This window comes from Balaenoptera ricei, chromosome 16, assembly GCF_028023285.1.
Source record: "Balaenoptera ricei isolate mBalRic1 chromosome 16, mBalRic1.hap2, whole genome shotgun sequence".
NCBI lineage: Eukaryota > Metazoa > Chordata > Mammalia > Artiodactyla > Balaenopteridae > Balaenoptera > Balaenoptera ricei.
Genome location: NC_082654.1, coordinates 63683356 through 63701346, shown reverse-complemented (window position 1 = coordinate 63701346; position 17991 = coordinate 63683356). Strand labels below are relative to the sequence as shown.

The window sequence follows — 17991 nt, the reverse complement described above, 5'->3', positions numbered from 1 at the left end:
GGCACAGGCCAAATTCAGCCTATAGTTTGATCTGGCCTGTAGTTTGCTGATCCCAGGTTCAGGAACTTAGAGCAGAGCCATTCTCTTGCTCTTTGTTCATATCTGTAGTCTAGTACATTCCCTTCACTGGATCCTCTCTGTCCTCATCCACGCTCAGGATAAGACAGTCACGTCTGTACCCTTCCCACAGATGCTTTATCACAGGTGAAAATAAACAGGGCAGGCCCCACTGCAGGCTCTAAGGAACGCACATGATCCTTGATGGCTTCATCTTCCTTGCTTCCCTGCCCTGCCCCTCACCTTTGCTGCAAGCTTTCTTTCGCTTTTGGCTTTCAGTTCCTTTTCCCCTTTCCTGGCCAAACCAGAAAAGATGGCAGTTATCTTTTAGCTTTTGACTGAAGGCCATTCAGACCACTTTGCTAATAAATAAGTCTCCCAGAACTTTGTATTTTCAGGTTCATTTCCTGTCGGGAAGTGAAAGTAATAACTGGGGTGGAGAAGGAGAATGAGGGCTTTTATTTGACCTCTAATCATATTAAGCCCTAAAATTAAATCTACTTTAGTCCTTAGAAAATGAAGGGTAGGGGAGAGGGAAGATAGAAAGGATGGACTGATCACAAAGGATAATAGCTTTTCCCCGTATTATTCCCTGTATTTTTTCTGCCTTTATTCATCACACTTTTCTCCTTCAGTTTCAGATTTTGAGACAAATAAATGCTGGGGTTCCAGAACCCATTAAATGTATATGATAACAGAATTGGAAGGTACTTAGAAACTGTATAATCACCTTTCAATTTTTAGATGCAGATTTTGAGGTGCAGAGACAAAAGTTACTTGTTTTGAGTGAGTGGGTGTGTCCCTCTGTCATTCATTGAGCACCTGCTCAGGGTCAGGTACTATTCTGGGTGCTGGGGACACAGTGGTGAACAAGGCCAAGTCCTTCCTCCATGGAATCTATATTTCAGTACTAAGGAAAGACAGAAAATGAATAAGTAAAATACATAAGAATTTCACTTTGAAATAAATACTGTGAAGAAATTAAAATGCAGTGGAGATTCTGAGCATCATCTATGCATGGAAGCTCAGCTTTCATAGTTCTGGTTACATTTATGCAGCATAATTCTTTATTTACAACTTAAAAAATATCTTCATGTCCATCACATGCCCTGGCATTGCCCAGGAGTGTGGACTCTGCTTCTTGCCAGTGCCCGCCTGTTAGACTTTGCAGACATGTGTTAAAGGAGAGGCTGTCCCTGTGGTTTCATTGAGGGCCACGTCTAAGAAGACCCTCTTGGATTCTAATCATCCATGGCACTTTTCATTACCTGACTTTTAGTGTCTGACTGTGATGCTAAAAATAAGGTCAGGAGAACAGGACACACACACACACCCCGCCCCCGGCCTAAGTTTGTTTTGTTCACTGTGTATCCCTGGCCCACAGTAGTAGTTCAACAAATATTTATTAAGTAAGTGAATGAATGAAAGAAAATGTCTGATGAGGATGGAAACGAAATAACTGTAGCTGATAAATGATGTAGCAGAAAGGACTTCAGCTCCTCCTAGCACTTAAGAGTCAAGCAGTGCAAAGCTGTCAACCTGAGGAGACAGGTGGCAGCCTCCCTGGCTCTTCCCAGCATGGCTTGTGCTTCTGTGTGGGGATTTGTGTAGGGCCTCCAGATTCCTGCTGTGCTCTGGACGTGCCTTGGTGAAGGAGCTCATCCCTTGCTCAAGCACCAGAATCTGTTTTACTGCTGCTTGGCCTGTTTTCTGGCTACTGTTCATGGTTCTACCTTGGTTTCTTTGGTGCACACACTGTAGCTGCTGCCAAGGGACAAACAAGGTCCAAATATCTCCCTCAAGAGAAGTGCTGACTTTAGCAAATGCAAACCAAGTAAAGCATTGGTGAGGTCAACGTGGCAGAGGAAAAGGGTGGGGGTGGAGTAGGGAATGGAGTGTATCTTTGACCTTCAGAGAGAAAGCTGACTTTTCAAACGTCTAAGAGACTATTGCCCAGGCCAGAAAATAGCTGAATGGTCAAAATGTCACCATACCTTTTTAAGAAAATATACCATCCTTATTCTGAAGCACTTGTGCAGTGCCCAGCGTTGAGCAGTTGGTTTGGTGTTGTAACTGGTTCTTCTACTCTCCGTGCGGTGTTCTTCTAGCTCCCTATTAACTTTATCTTCCTTACCTTTGGAGATCCAAGATAAGTTGAACAAGACCAAGGAAGATATTAGCAAGAATATGTCATTCCTGAAAGTGGACAAAGATTACGTGAAAGCCCTGCCCTCTCAAGGAATGAGCCCGGCTGCAGTTCTGGAGAAGCTCAAAGAATACAGCTCTATGGGTACGATTCTCAGCAAATACATGCTCCCTACTTCCTTAACGTGGCTGGTCATTTGGTCATCATTTGATGTTGGCAGAGGTTAAGAAGAGTTCATCCCTGGTGCTTCTATATTCAGGAGGGCCCACTCCCTGTCTCAAAGGCTGAATTTCGTATTTTAAAAACTGTATTTATATAGATTCATCCTTCACCCATAAAGCAAACAAATCTCAGGGATGGTGGAACTTGGTTCCACTTTCTTTTCTAAGCCTGAATAAAATAGACCAATTTGTTTTTTGGAAAGAGAAAATATCTAATAAAATGAAATACAGATTCATTATAGAAATTGTGAAATCCGTATAGAGGCACAGAAGAAAATAACAAGTCAGTATAATTTCATCCTCAAAAGATAAACACAGATGATATATATGTATAATCTCAGAATGTTAATAGTGTCTTGTGTAACAAGCACACACGTACATATATGCATGAGCACGTGTGGGAAGGATAAATGAACTAAGTAGCTTAATGTTTAAGAGTACAGCCCAGATTCACTCAGCCTGGATTCACATCTGGTTCAGCCACTTAAAATACGGCCTTGTGTTGGCTACTTAACTTGTCTCTGCCTCTGTTTCTCTCTCTCTACAATGAGCATAATAACAATGGTACTTATCTGAAAGGATAATTGTAGAGATTAAATGAGATTATGCATGTAAATATGTAATATCTGGCTTATAATAAGTGCTCAATAAATGTTAACTATTATTAACACAAACATGTTTGTTACAAATTAAGATCATATTACAAATACCTTTTAAAAATAGGCTTTTTAGTCTGGCATAATTTTACATTTATAGAAAATTTGCAAAGATAATAGATTTCCCACATACCCCTTACCCAGCTTCTCCTGATGTTAACATCTAAAATAACCATGATACATTTGTCAAAACTAAAAAATTAACATCAGTACAGTGCTATTAACTAAGCTACAAATTCTATTCCTGTTTCACCAGTTTTTCTATTATGTCCTTTTTCCTGTTCTAGGATCTAGGCCAGGATACCATATTACATTTTAAAATTTCTAATTGACATCTGTTGAATTTTTGACATCAGATGGTACAAAACTAGATACAGTGCAGGATTTATATATGATATAAAGCAAGGATTAGCATTCTCTGAGGCCTGTGTATTAAAGATTTCTATGATTATGAGGGCTGGTTGGCTGCCCCGTATTTCCTTCCCTTCCATTTTTAAGTCGCTGTCCATTGCCATACTCTGTAGCCCCAGTGAAAGAACAGGAAATAAAACCATATATCCTACTTTTGAAACGCTGGTGACCTCTGGTCTGAAGACATACATGGCACAGACCAGTGTCCTCTAAAGAAAGAGGGAAAGTCAAACTGGCCACAAGCTGGCAGATCACGTGAGAAGGAGGGGTTTGTCGGGATATTCACTATTCAGTCTTCTGCTCTCATTGGAACTGCAGATCTTGGCTTTGTAGAGCCCATGGCAACAGTTTTCAGTTAGGGTGCTTCTGTAATTCTCACTACCCATTTTCAGTAGGGCACAGCCATGTTGTCATAAAAGGACCTGAGACACCCACATGAACAGATATTTGTTGGTATTGTAGAGTGTCTCTGGGGGAGCACCTCAGATAGGAAGTGGAAAGTCAGACCTTACATTCTGGTCAGGAACCTGTCCTCTGAGCCTTCTCCCAGTGATGTCTGTGTTCCTGATGCTGAGTGCTGCAGCAGAGGTTGCTGGAAGCAGGTGGCTAATTCTGTATGGGTTTCCGGGCTTGTCGGAAGGAGGGGTCCCTGAGGACAGGATGCCAATGGTTCATCTCTCACCACGGTTTGTCTAGTCAGGGGTTCAGTTCCCTGGCTCCAGCTCTGGTGATAGTGTACTGAAATTCCGCACCTTCGCCTTACTCTTTTCTGCTAACTCTGCTCATAGCAGTTCCCACACTTCCTTTGACTGGCTAGGAAGGCAGAGAAGAAGGAAGCCACTGCTGAAAAAGGTCAAGCTGAGCCATACAGAGAACAGAAAAGGAGTACAGATAAAGGAAAATTGTTCTGCTGTTAGAAGGCAGTTGGGGATGATGACATTATTATTGGACTATCTTTACTGTACCTAGATGCTGTTAATACCTTTCTCACACTGTTGTTGATGGTAATTGTTGACCTTTCATCTTTATTTTGCTGTGATAGCTCTTTATTGGAGTTCTTTTTCTTGATTTTATGTAAGAACACCTTTGGGTATCCACTCCAACTTTTTTTTTCTTTTGTACACAGAGGAGTTTCTTCCTCTTTCTTCTTTATTAGAATCTGTCTTCCCAAAGGCTCCTGCTTACTGATCCAGTGGTCTTCCCTTTCTCTGTAGATGTCTTGTGGCAAGAAGGGAAAGCCTCCGGAGCGGTGTACAGTGGGGAGAAGGAGCTCACTGAACTCCTTGTGAAGGTGAGCGAGTGCCTAGTACTTGAAGGGAGTGTGGCTCTGCCAGTTTAGATTACTGCATTTTTTTCTCCTTATTTTTGTAATTAAAAAAAATTACTTAATGAAAGTTTATTGTTAAAATAAAACTAAAGAGGTTTAGAAAGTGTCTCTTTACCCAGACATAGGCGAATATGCATAATATTGATCAAAGACATCTTCAATCTGTAAAAAAGTAAAATGTTACTTATGTTTCCAGGCTTCATAGACGCCCTGTGTAGAAGGCAGATAGTAGGGAAGGTAGTCCATCATTTGATATTATTAATGACACGATATATTTTGTTGGATCAGAAGAGACAAGAGATGGAAACTGGGTCATAATTTCCTGTACTACATGAGTCTCAAATCACATGATCTGAGAATGAGCAGTGGTCTCAATTATAATTCAAATAATTCTCATTTTTTGTTGACTTTAAAATTGCCTTTAGCTTCTTCCACTTCTAATCAAATTTATTTTTTAAACCCCACTTTGTCGTATAAAATTGGCATTGGACTGCTGGTCTCTAAGGTCTTTGTGTTTGATTATTGTAACTATGAAACTGTGCATACCTTACTAAATATTATAGGTTTTGCTCAGCTGTATCTTGACGTAATACCCTGACCTTACTTCTATGCTTAAGAATCTTTCAGTGGCTTCCCATTATATACAGGACAAAACTCAAGCTGCTCATGCAGGAGAAAATACAAGTCCCTTTGTGAGCCAGCTCCCACCTATTTTTTTCAACCATTCCTGTTATTTTCCCTCATGAATACTAACCACTGCCTTTTCTCTTTACTGAGTACACCTTGCTCCTATGTTGTTTTCCTTTCCCTCCTGTTCTAAGTGATGAATTCCTATTCATGTCTCAAGGTTCCACTGAACAGATAACCTCCAGACCACTCAGGATGTTCGTTATTCCCTCTTTAAGACCCCTTACCTTCATGTACGTATGTACATCTGGTATCGCACTTAAAATAGTTGTGCCAGACACTCTACTTAAAGTGCTTCGCATGCGTGATCTTATTTACTTATGGCTAGGACCCCATCAGGTAGGTACTATGATTATCCCCTTTAGCATATGAGGAAATTGAGCCTCAGAGAGGTTATCTGACCTAAGAATACACAGCTAGAAGTGATAGGTAAAGCTAAGATTTCAAACTGGGGCTGTTTGGTGTTTTAGTCTGTGCTTTTAACCGCATTTATACTTCGTCTCTTACCACATTGTAAAATAATTTTTATGCCTGTCTCCTCCACTGTATTTTGATCTTCTTTAGATTGGGGAACATATCTTACCATTTTTCCAGTTTCTAGTGTTGTGTCTGATACCTAGAAACTTTTGTTTTTTGCGTGATTCTTTTTTTTTATACAATGTAATCGTCTTCACATCTGCTTGCATTTCTCTGCAGGCTTATGGAGATTTTGCATGGAGTAATCCACTGCATCCAGATATCTTCCCAGGACTACGTAAGATAGAAGCAGAGATTGTGAGGATGGCTTGTTCCCTATTCAATGGGGGACCAGATTCCTGTGGATGTGTAAGTATATGCAGGTGGCATCCTATAATCTGATTTTTTTTAGCTTAAAATGGAAGAGTTTATTCAAAACATTTTATTACACAATACATGATTATTGTAGGAAGATCCAGATTAACAGCGATTTTTAAAGGTTATGATTTTGTAATTCATGGAGTATCAACATTTTGGTAAATATCTTCTAGATATTTTTTTCTCTTCAGTCTTTTATTTTGAAAAACTTTAAACTTACATTGTCAGAATAGTTTAAAGAACATCCTAGATTCACTAAATGTAAATATTTTGTCATATCTGCTCTCTCCTCTTCTTTCTCTCCCTCCCTTTCTTCCACCCACCTACCTACCTACCCACTTATCTATATAACTTTTTCAAACCATCTCATAGTTTTTTGATATACGTGTTTAGCTTGAGCTGGATGTTTATTATTTTGCTATAAATCGAATCTCAGTTGGTTTAGGAATAAAGGAAGAGGGTGTCATTGTATTTAAAGATGCACATGAGGATTCCTTCTTTCAACTATTCTTTCCAGTAGGTTTGTTAGTTTTCCTAAACTGTGATTGATAAACTTCTGTTGAGGTTTGGTACCACAAACTGATATTGCCTTCTCTAGAAAAAAGTAAATTTCAGCTTATCAAGATAGTTAGATTTAACCCAGGGTGCTGTAGTGGTAACCTAGAGATGCTAATTCTATCATATCAAATACTTTTGTAATCATTAGAAAGTCTGCAAATTTAATTTTGAAGGGCCCATCCAAAGACGAGAACATTTTATAGTTACTTTTTTGTTTTTCCCAATAAGCAGCATTGGGTTTTACTTTGAAGTTGGCACCATGAAAAATCAACATGTTCAAATACTCAGTAGCTAACAAAACTGGTATTCCTGGCATTCATTTTCCCCCCAAAAGTTCCAAAACTGTTAAAAACCAACCATAATCTAGCAGTGGGTTCCCTTGTGGCATTTAGATGAACGGGATGATGTAGAGGGGAGATGCCAGTGTACTTACAGTACGTGGGTATTCTTCTGTGCCATTAGACTCTTGATGAACTTTTTTTTTAAGCCTCACTAAATATTTTTTTTAAATAATTTCTTCTGAAGATCAGTTGCTCAGTTTACTTTTTTTTTTTTTTAATGGAGTATAGTTGCTTTACAGTGTTGTGTTAGTTTCTGCTGTACAACGAAGTGGATCAGCTATATGTATACCTATATCCCCTCCCTCTTGGACCTCCCTTCCACCCCCCCGAATCCCATCCATCTAGGTCATCACAGAGCACCGAGCTGAGCTCCCTGTGCTATACAGCAGGTTCCCACCAGCCATCTGTTTTACGTGTGGTAGTATATATATATCAATCCTAACCTCCCAATTCGTCCCACCCTTCCCATCCCCCTCTGTGTCTACATGTCCGTTCTCTACACATGCGTCTCTATTCCTGCCCTGAAAATAGGTTCATCTGTACCATTTTTCTAGATTCCACATATATGCGTTAATATATGATATTTGTTTTTCTCTTTCTGACTTCACTTCACTCTGTATGACAGGCTCTGTGAACTTTTAAGAGACCACAGGTTAAGCACAAAAACAGTTTGGCCTTATCCAGTAAAGTTGAAGATACCCGTATCTTATGACCCTGATATGCCACTACTTGGGATATATTCTAGAAAAACGTACATGTATCAGGATAGATGTATATTCATAGCAGCATTGTTCATGATAGCTAAAAACTGGAAATAATTCAAATGCTTATCAACAATGGGGTGGATGAATCATAGAATAGTGTGTGTGTGTCAGTCTATTGTAGCTGTCACTCAGAATGATACTCAAATTACTCCATTTTTGGCCAGTGGAAACGTCTCAATTTTGGCTCCTGGGTCTTTTTGCATGACTCAAGTAGTCTTTGCAAGCTTCCTTTCTTTCCTTCTTCTTTTTTTTGGACAAAATATTTTTTTGGACAAAATTTTTATTTGATGAAATATTCCAGGTTTACCTTTTACATTTCCTGCTCCAGACCCAGAATCAGCCGTACGTTCAAGGAGCCCTAGTTCATTTATAGCCATGTAAAATATTTACATGGTTCCTAAGTCAAATTTATGGAATAAGACAGTTTTAAAAATTAACCAGAATAAAACCTGGAGAGACAAATAGAAAGTTGAGACATGAATGATAGAGTGAGAAAGGCTAACACACCTCTAGTTGGTATTTAAAAGCAGCCAGAAAAAAATCGATAACCTGTAAAGGTTTAACTTTTAGAACAACTGATGTTCTCAATAGCAACAATGGCTGGGGCAGTTGCGGTTAGAAGAAAGATGGGCTATGAGTTGAGAATTGTTGGAGCTGGGTGATACATGCAGGGGTTTTATTAATTCCCTCTTTAGCTGTGTATAAACTACTCTTTAGTTTTTCCATTGGGTTTTTACATTTCATTTACTGTGTTTTTCATTCTTGAGAATTCTGTTTGGTTCTTTTTTTTTTTTTTTTTAATTTGCTTGGTTGTTCTTTGTAGTCCCTTTCCTTGTCTTATGCTTTGCTTAAATATATTACACATAATTATTTTATAGCCTATGTCTGATAATTCCATTATTCATGAGCCTTACCTGTCTGCTTCTGCTGGTTTCACTTACGCTGTCTTGTATCCTTATATTTGTGTTTTGTTTTTTTTTCTGTGAGTCACTCATTTTCTTGGAAACTTAACTTTGAGTCCTAGATTGAAGTTAAGTTCTTCCAGAGAAGATCTGTATTTTTGTATTTACTTCTGCCAGTTACTGGGGATTTGCTGGGAAGTGCTGCCACACTGGAACCAATTTAAGTCTGATTTTCAGCTCTTAGTTTTGTACTATGGAAGTAGTCTGAACTCAGACCACAAACTCAAATAAAAGCTGTCTTGGCATACATTCTTGAGAGATCCTTATTTTTCTTTACCCGGAGCATCTGGGTTGAGAAAAGTAATTTTTCTTGCTGTTCTCTTCTGTACCAGCAGGGTTTATTTCTTGTACTGCTAAGAGTGTGGATGAAGTCTCTGTTTTCAGCCATCCCCTCTTAGATTCCTTATCTTGAGCAGGCCCTACATTTATTTCCTGTTTGTCAAAGTGGGAGTTTGAGGTCTAGATCTAGGAGTTGGCAATAACCCTCAAAGTTAAAACCAGCTTTGACATTCACTTATCTTGTAGGATTCTTGATTTTGCTTTGTTTAGGGGTTCAGTGTGTTCCTTTATGTTAACTCAGTGGTGGATGTAAAAATATTTTTTAATGTTTTATCAGGCTTTTTTAGTTCTAGTAAGGAGGGTTACCCAAGGTATATAATGTATATTGCTGGAAATCGAAGTTCCATGATTGTTTTTTTCCATGTGGGAGACCTTTGTATACTTGAAAGCCTCTTTCCCCCTGAATCTTCTCTTCACCACAGTTTTCCTAGGATTCTCTGCTTTTCTTAGAGAATATGATTTCGCAGGTTTCCACCCATGCCCGTCCTTCCTCTCTGAATGCCTTTTGGTTATCTGTGACTAGCCAGCTGGACACAGTTCTGCAAATGTAGAGCAGCACTGAGCTTTCAATCTCTTTCTTATCTGGGTTCACTAAATTTACCTTAAACCTTTCCTCTAAGTCAATATTTTTATTCTCAGCAGTGTTTAGTCTGTTTCATGCTGTTCCTAATGTATTTAGTAATTCTGGAATCATGCTACTTGGTACTTTGGTTTTTATTTCAGGTCTGTGGTCTCGTTCTGCTGTTTCAGTGTCCAGTCTTTCAGCTTTTGTTTTCTTGAATTCATGTTCTTATCATATTGTCCTATAGTGAGAAACAGGAGGAATTTCCTTCTGAGTTGGCCTTTATTTTGCAGGCTACCTTTTTTTCTTTTTATATGTTTGCATAGTTACCAGGCCATTTCTTTCATCTTGGCTCATGCTTCGGTGACTGTCTCTAGACATTCTGTTTGTTCTGATGCATGGTGGGTCATTTCTTGTCTGAGAGGCAAGGCTTGGGTAAAGCTTTGTTCCACCTGTATTAGAATATCTAGGCCTCTTCTGAGATTTTGTTAAAAGTTACCTACTAGAGTTCACTCTGCCTAGCTGGAAGAGAATAATACTCTTTGGGTTTTCTTTCTTTAGCTCATCCTGTATCCCTGGAGTCTTCACTTTAAAGAGTCAGTCCTGGTGTTCTCTCTCCCCAGCCGCTATGTCTATCACCCGCTCATCTGACGATAAAGAAACCGCCTCCATTTGCTTCTCTGAAGATTTGGGGGGTATTAATGAGAATTCTCAGGGTTTTGCTGACTTACCCGGACAATTTCCATGTCTTGGAGGAGGGATTAAGAACTGGGTTTTACTCTTTGCTGTGCTTTAGAAACTTGTTTCTTTTTCTCATCATCAGTATTTCCCTCTCTTTCCTTGTTTGGTTGTTGTTATTGCAGGGTTTTACTGCTTTTTTCCTTTATTCTTGCACGTACTAGGGGAGAGAAAATCTGTGAAGTAGTTTCAGTCTTCCATCTTAATCCAGAAATCCAACTCTGGGGGGGTTTTTTGCATTGCTACAGTTAAACCATGCCTCTCCCATTAGGACCCTTTTTAGTGCTGTGTCAGGGGTCAGGAGAAGGAAAGATAGAGTCTTAAGATCCCCAGTCTCTTCTGATACTTAGACTTTTATAAGAGAACTAATTACCTCTGGGATTATGTGAGTTTCTCTGTTTCTCTCTCTCGTCTCTGTATCTCTCTCTCGCGATGAGCCACTTTTGGTGAAGAAAGTTCAGAGTTCAGAGGTGGGAAACAAGAGGACACGGCCAACTGGCTGGGCAGTCTTTAGCCTGTTCCCAACTAAGGTATTAAGCTCTTGTCATTCTTTATTCTTCAACCTTAAACTGTCCTTTTATTAGCTTCATTTGCCCCAGTTAGAATGGGTGAGAGGTGACTTTATATACTGAAAGAAATTAGGTTGCCATGGGAAACAGTCTTGGCTTGTGCAAATGCCATCAGGTCCAAACAGTATCTAAAAGAAAAATTTCCAAATAGGACCTGTTCTCTTGTTTTCTGACTTAGATGTCATATATTAGAGTGAGAGGTTTTAAAAATGTTGAAAGATGTTGACTAACGTAATAAGTAGTTATTGAGGCCTCTGTCTTCTTACTTCAGAATTAGATTTCCATTTTTGGAGGGGTGGTGCCAGGGGTAGAGGGAAATGGGAGAGTAGCAGCATATTTGAACACAGAATTTAGGGATCAGAAATAAAAATTGGAAGTAAAATTTAGGTGTTCCTGCTTTTACAGTCCAAAGTACACTGGTGTTTGCCTAACAGATAATGATGTTGACTGGATTAGTTATTGGACTGAAAATAGGACATGTGAAGTGAGTGAGTGACTAGGGGTTTGGAAATATTTCTGCTTAGGTCATTACTGGACCTTAGTGAGAGATCAATGCACTGAGGACTTGATCCTTTCCCGACTTCCTTCACAGCTGGCTTGGTTCCTCATGTGATGTTCTGAGGTTTTACACTGGACCACAGGACATGCTGCGATTTGCAGCGCTGACCTCAACTGTAAGCAGAGAAATGCAGAGACCTACAAACAAGTGTCCTGTGCCCGAGTTCAGTGCCTTACTGTGTGGATGACGGTCACATGTTTCCTGAAGGCTTCCTCAATTACAAAATGACTGACTCTTCTCAGCTAATCTTCCATATAATTCCTGACTACTGGGATTTTGTATTTTATTTTTTTGGCTGCGTTGGGTCTTTGTTGCTGCGCGCGGGCTTTCTCTAGTTGTGGCGAGCGGGTTCTACTCTTTGTTGCGGTGCGCAGGCTTCTCATTGCGGTGGCTTCTCGTTGCGGAGCACGGGCTCTAGGCGTGCGGGCTTCAGTAGTCGTGCGGGCTTCAGTAGTTGTGGCTCACGGGCTCTAGAGTGCAGGCTCAGTATTTGTGGCGCAAGGGCTTAGCTGCTCCGCAGCATGTGGGATCTTCCCGGACCAGGGCTCGAACCCATGTCCCCTGCACTGGCAGGTGGACTCAACCACTGTGCCACCAGGGAAGTCCCTCCACTGGGATTTTGTATCCTGTGGTATTTTTGTCTTATATGTGGATATTACTTTAGGAAATTTCAGTCATCGCCTGCTCTCATTTCATCTCATGTTAAGTTACACTAAATATGAAAATATAGAAAGTTTTACTTTTTATCAAAAGATGGATGACATTGGGTGAATCACTTAGTCTCTCAGTTTTGGGGCTCAGTTTTCTTACCTGTAAAATGGAAAAGCTTTCTAAGATTATATGAATCTTTGGAGATGACAAATCTAAGGAAATATCTACCTAGCTCAGTGCTATGGCTTTTTTTTTTTTCTGTTTGTTTTGAAATTATTTCATTCTTAGATGTTATCAAAGGATAGCCAGATGGGTATGACATGCCTGTATTGGTCATGGTTTACTGAGAGTCAAATCAGGCATTAAGAAATGTTAATGGAGGGTCTGGTAGGTGTCAGCTACTAGCTAGGTGCCAGGAATATTGTCATGAGCAGAATGGTCCCCACCTTCATGAGTTTTGTAGTCCAGTGAGGAAAACAAGATGAATGAAATGACCTCTGAGTATTTTTGTATCAATTCTGGTAAAGAAATTCGCCTGTATCAGAGGTGCTAGGCCTAGCTTCAGGAAAACATTTTTCTTCATTTTAAAAACATTAGGATTTGTTTTTTTTAATTTCAGATAAGTAAGTTAACAAGCTTCTAAGTAGAGGCTTCTCCTTTTTTGTGTGTTTCAAACTTATCAAAACCACAAGTTTACTTTGGAATATCTGAGTGTCTCTTCTTGGTCTTCTAATGTATTGCATAGCTGACTAGAGTTGTAACTTCACAGTTTCACATTCTTCAATGGGCATTAAAAATTTAAATCAAAGTCAGTAATCCTGATGCTTTTGGATGGGGTAAAATGCCCTATGCTATCTGCAACTGGACGAACAACAGAAATGTAGGCGGATTGTGCACAGATGGGATCTGGGCAGATGTACATGTGTTCATACAGTGTGGAGCTTCTAATCATTTAGTAGTTTTTATTCTTCTCCTGAAGCAAGATTGGGCTTAGCCAGTAAAGTCAAATTTTCCTTCTGGCGGACAGAAGCGTCTGCTCTGCAGCATGCATCCAAGAGCTCAGCTGTTTCTGCATCAGATACCCTCAAGATCAAGGCAGGAAGTGCATGCTGATAGCTATCCCCAACTCCCTTCCACAGATGGCCTCTCTTTTTTATTACAGGTGACCTCCGGGGGGACAGAAAGTATTCTGATGGCCTGTAAAGCTTATCGGGAACTGGCCTTCGAGAATGGGATCAAAACTCCAGAAATGTATGTACAGTTCCCTTGGTATTCATGGAGGACTGGTTCCAGGACCCCCATGGGTACCAAATCCTCGATGCTCAGGTCCCTTATATAAAGTGGTATAGTATTTGCATATGGCCTATGCATATCCTCCATATAGTGGTTTTTTAAAAAAATTTATTTTTGGCTGCATTGGGTCTTCGTTGCTGCACGCAGGCTTTCTCTAGCTGCAGTGAGCCGGGGGCTACTCTTCATTGAGGTGCACAGGCTTCTCATTGTGGTGGCTTCTCTTGTTGCGGAGCACGGGCTGTAGCGCGCAGGCTCAGTAGTTGTGGCGCACGGGCTTAGTTGCTCTGCGGCATGTGGGATCTTCCTGGACCAGGGCTCAAACCCGTGTCCCCTGCATTGGCAGGCGGATTCTTAACCACTGCGCCACCAGGGAAGCCCCTCCATATGGTTTTAAATCGTCTCTAGATTACTTAGAATACTTAATGTGTAAATGCTATGTAAACAGTTGCCGGTATGCAGCAAATACAAGTTTTGCTTTTTGGAACTTTTTTCCCCCTGAATATTTTCCTTCCTTGGGTGGTTGAACTCATGGATACAGAGGGCTTGACTGTATGTGTGGCTGGGTTTTTTCCCCTTTTAGGTTTGTCTGTGTGGAATACTGCTGTGTGAAACAGCCTGATAATCTGTTTTCTGCTTCTTGTCTTCCTCTGGTAATTCCACTCCTCTTCTCTCCTGTCCTGTGCCCTTGACCATTATCCTTCACATTCAGCAAAGTCCTAAGTGGATCTGCTAGTTAATATTGGAGGTCATTCCCTTTCCCAACCACCCAGATTTATACATGGTGTATATTGCAAGCAAGAACAAGATCCTTTTTCTAAAAGTTGACAGAGTTATAGGAGTACATCTTTGAATTCTGTGATGCTATAAGTTTATCTCGCACCTAAGGAAAGCTCTACTTAGTTCAGTGAAAGTTACGTAAATATAATAGGCTGCCTCGGGGTGCTCCCTAAGAAAATTTCAGCCTGACAGCTGTGTTCTGGGAGGAAAATTTTTTAAACTCTTCTTGAGATTTACCCATATTGCCACCCCATGGACATAATTTTGATACTTGGTCACATTTTTTTTTCTCTAGGTTCCCTCCTTGTACAGTGTGTTTATACCACATCTTTTGGGTTAATTTTTTTCCACAAGTGTCAGTGACTAAGGATTTTGTTGTACATGATCTCATGCTGTGATTCATACCTAGCCTAAGAGAGTAAGTCAGGCTGCCATCTTTCTTCATGCATGAATCTTTGATGCTTGGTACTTATTCAGTGATAGTGATTTTTCTGCCTTAAAGGGAACAGATTAATTGTAAGAGAGGAGTAATTGAGGGAAGTCTGAAAGCAAATGACTTGGTTTCCTTTTTCAATACTGTTTGAAATGCTGCTCCCAAATATGTAGGAAAAATGGGGATTTTAGTTTTTCATAGGATTATGGTCTTTCAGAGATGGAGAAGACCACTGATCTGATGCTTGACTGCTGCTTTAATATCCCTGCTGAGCACTCTTATGTTTTCTGCTTGAACACGTGTTGTGTCAGGAAGATTGCTCCTGACTGAGGTACCCGCCTTTGGGTAGGCAACCACTAGAGGGTTCGACCGCGTGTTGATCGGATCCAGATTCCCTGTCAGCCCTGATTTATGCTTGGGATCCCTCCATGTGGCATTATTTCCAAGTTCTTCCTGCTACCAAAATGATTTGGTAGCAGGAAGAAGGAGGGAGAAGGTTTCTCTAGAAAATCAGTTGACCTCTTTTTGTCTATGCTTAAAAAGAAAAATAAAACAATATAAACAGTTTTAAAAATTGGACTAAAAATAATCAGAAGTTTCTTCCTGGTGATTTAGATTAGCTGCTAACCATGTTATCTCTTGAACCCTGTTTTGATTTGAATTTCACTGTTTTCTTCTTCTCTGTCCTTTAGTGTAGCCCCCCAGAGTGCCCATGCTGCATTTGACAAAGCAGCCAACTATTTTGGGATGAAGATTAAACGGGTTCCACTGAACAAAGTGATGGAAGTGGATGTTCGGGTGAGTTCCTATGAAGGGCTGTTGTCTGTCTTGGGCTGCAAGAAGCAGGAAGTGCTTTTTCCAGTGTCACACACAGATAGATAGGCTCAGAATGCCTTTGATTGTAGTAGCCAGACTTGCCACTGGCAGTGGTGAGTCACTGCAGCTTCAGTCTTTTCATAAACTCTAATAGGAAGATGAGACTAACTTGAGACTTTAAAGACCTGGGTTTTGCTTCAGCACCATCACTTTCTCTTCTGTCTGTAAAATGAGCCAGGACTAACTAGCCCTAAGACTCTCACTGTTGTTTTCGATTGGTCTGAATTAGTACCATTGCCATTATAATAGTAATTTTTTTTTCAGAAGTAAACTACAATTTATTAGCACTAGCATTATTCCCCCCCACCTTAATTGAGGTATTAACTAATTGACAAGTAAAAAATTGTGTATAAGGTATACAACTTGGTGTTTTGATATATGTATACATTGTGAAATAATCACCACAGTCAAGCTATTTAACATCTCCATCACCTCACGTAGTTACCATTTTCTTTTTTCATGGTTAGAGTACTTAAGACCACCCTGCAGATCTCTCAGCAGATTTCAGCTATACAGTGCAGTATTGTTCAGCATAGTCACGTGGCTCTACATTAGATCTACAGAACGTACTCATCTTGCACAACTGGAACTTGGTACCCCTTGACCAACATCTCCCTGTTTCCCTCATCCTCCAGCTCCTGGCAACCACAGTTCTACTCTTTGCATCTATGAGTTTGTTTTAGATTCCTCATAAAAGTGAGATCATGCAGTATTTGTCCTTCTGTGTCTGGCTTATTTAACTTAGCGTAATGTCCTCCAAGTTCATCCACATTGTCGCAAATGGCAGGATTTTTTAAGCCAGAGTAATATTCCTTTAGTAATTATTTTTATGCCTTGCATTTATATAGAAGAACTCTGTAGTTTTCAGAGTGTTATCAGAATCGCATTTGAGCCTCATGACAACCTGGGGAGGTCGTAGAAGCTGTTAGTGTTCTTGCAGCCGAGGAAACACACTGGCTGAAGTTACGTAGTTTCCTCAAGGCTTCACTGCTAATAGGTGGGGCGAGGACTCATATCTGGCTCTTTTGCCTCTTAGCCCAATATTCTTTTTTACCCTCACAGTGATTCTGCTGTTTTTGTATTGTGCTCTCAGACTGTTTCCCCCAAATGTTTGTATCCGGCCAGCACGGCAGGGCGGTGGTTTTCTTCCAGGTTGGAGAGGTGAAGCGGGGGTGCTAGTGGAACTGGAACTCGAGGCTGGTAGCCTAGATTGCTCCTGGTGGCAGGAGAGAGGAGGAATTGTGATGTGGCTTCTCACTTTCCTTTCAACTTTAAACCCCTAGGCAATGCGAAGAGCCATCTCCAGGAACACTGCCATGCTCGTCTGTTCTGCCCCACAGTTTCCTCATGGTGTGATAGATCCTGTCCCTGACGTAGCCAAGGTATGTGCGAGAATGGACTACTAGGCAGGCAGACTGAGATTTTAAAGTAGAATCTAATGGTGTGGTACTTGGCAAAAAGAAGCGATTTTGAGTTTGGATTCTAGCCCAGTGGTGATGAACAGCTCTCATCCGCCCCGTGACAAGCTGCACAGCTCTGCCCAAGCCTCTGAAAGCGACTAGCTTCTGCTGCGGGGGAGGGATAACACGAGGAGGAAGCCTTTGTTTAAACTGGACATTCTGAAGCAGTACTGACATTTTGATTCAGCTCAGGAAATAATCTCCATTTAGGGCATGGCTGCCAGAGCCCACCGTGCTGCCCCAGAGCACCCCTCCCTCCTTCCCCGCCCCCAGCCTAAATCAGAGTGCTTCTCATTTCTTGCTGGATTTTGCAGGTGAGTTTGAGGCCCTGCGTATTTAAATATAAAATAGAAACCACATTCAGATGAATTATTTTGAAGGCTAACTACATTTGAAAGACAAGCTTTATTAAAAATGTCAAAAATAGCCAGATTTTTAAAACATGGAAGACAGTGCCTAATGCCTTGGGCCTGTATCCCACCATTCCACCCGTGTCTTGCAAAGTTTTTGTTGTAGGGCTATAACTGATATTCTCTATGCTCTTTGGAACTAGCTGGCTGTCAAATACAAAATACCTCTTCATGTGGACGCTTGTCTGGGGGGCTTCCTCATCGTCTTTATGGAGAAAGCCGGATACCCACTGGAGCAACCATTTGATTTCCGGGTGAAAGGTGTGACCAGCATTTCAGCTGATACTCATAAGGTGAGCGAGGGAAGAGACCACATGTTAATCAAAGTAGACAGTTGATTATTTTGACTGCTCCCAATAA

The 17991-nt window shown here is 40.6% G+C and overlaps 1 protein-coding gene across 2 annotated transcripts in view; it reads left to right on the top strand.

The window, feature by feature from the left end:
• Nucleotides 1-17991, top strand: part of SGPL1 (sphingosine-1-phosphate lyase 1) — a 53111-nt gene that overhangs the window by 28199 nt on the left and 6921 nt on the right. For both annotated transcript variants that reach the window (XM_059899153.1, XM_059899154.1), the window contains exons 5-11: nt 2200-2347; nt 4706-4782; nt 6202-6330; nt 13545-13633; nt 15578-15683; nt 17045-17143; nt 17775-17924. In XM_059899153.1, the coding sequence (XP_059755136.1) occupies nt 2200-2347; nt 4706-4782; nt 6202-6330; nt 13545-13633; nt 15578-15683; nt 17045-17143; nt 17775-17924 (798 nt within the window). The remainder of the gene's footprint in view (nt 1-2199; nt 2348-4705; nt 4783-6201; nt 6331-13544; nt 13634-15577; nt 15684-17044; nt 17144-17774; nt 17925-17991) is intronic.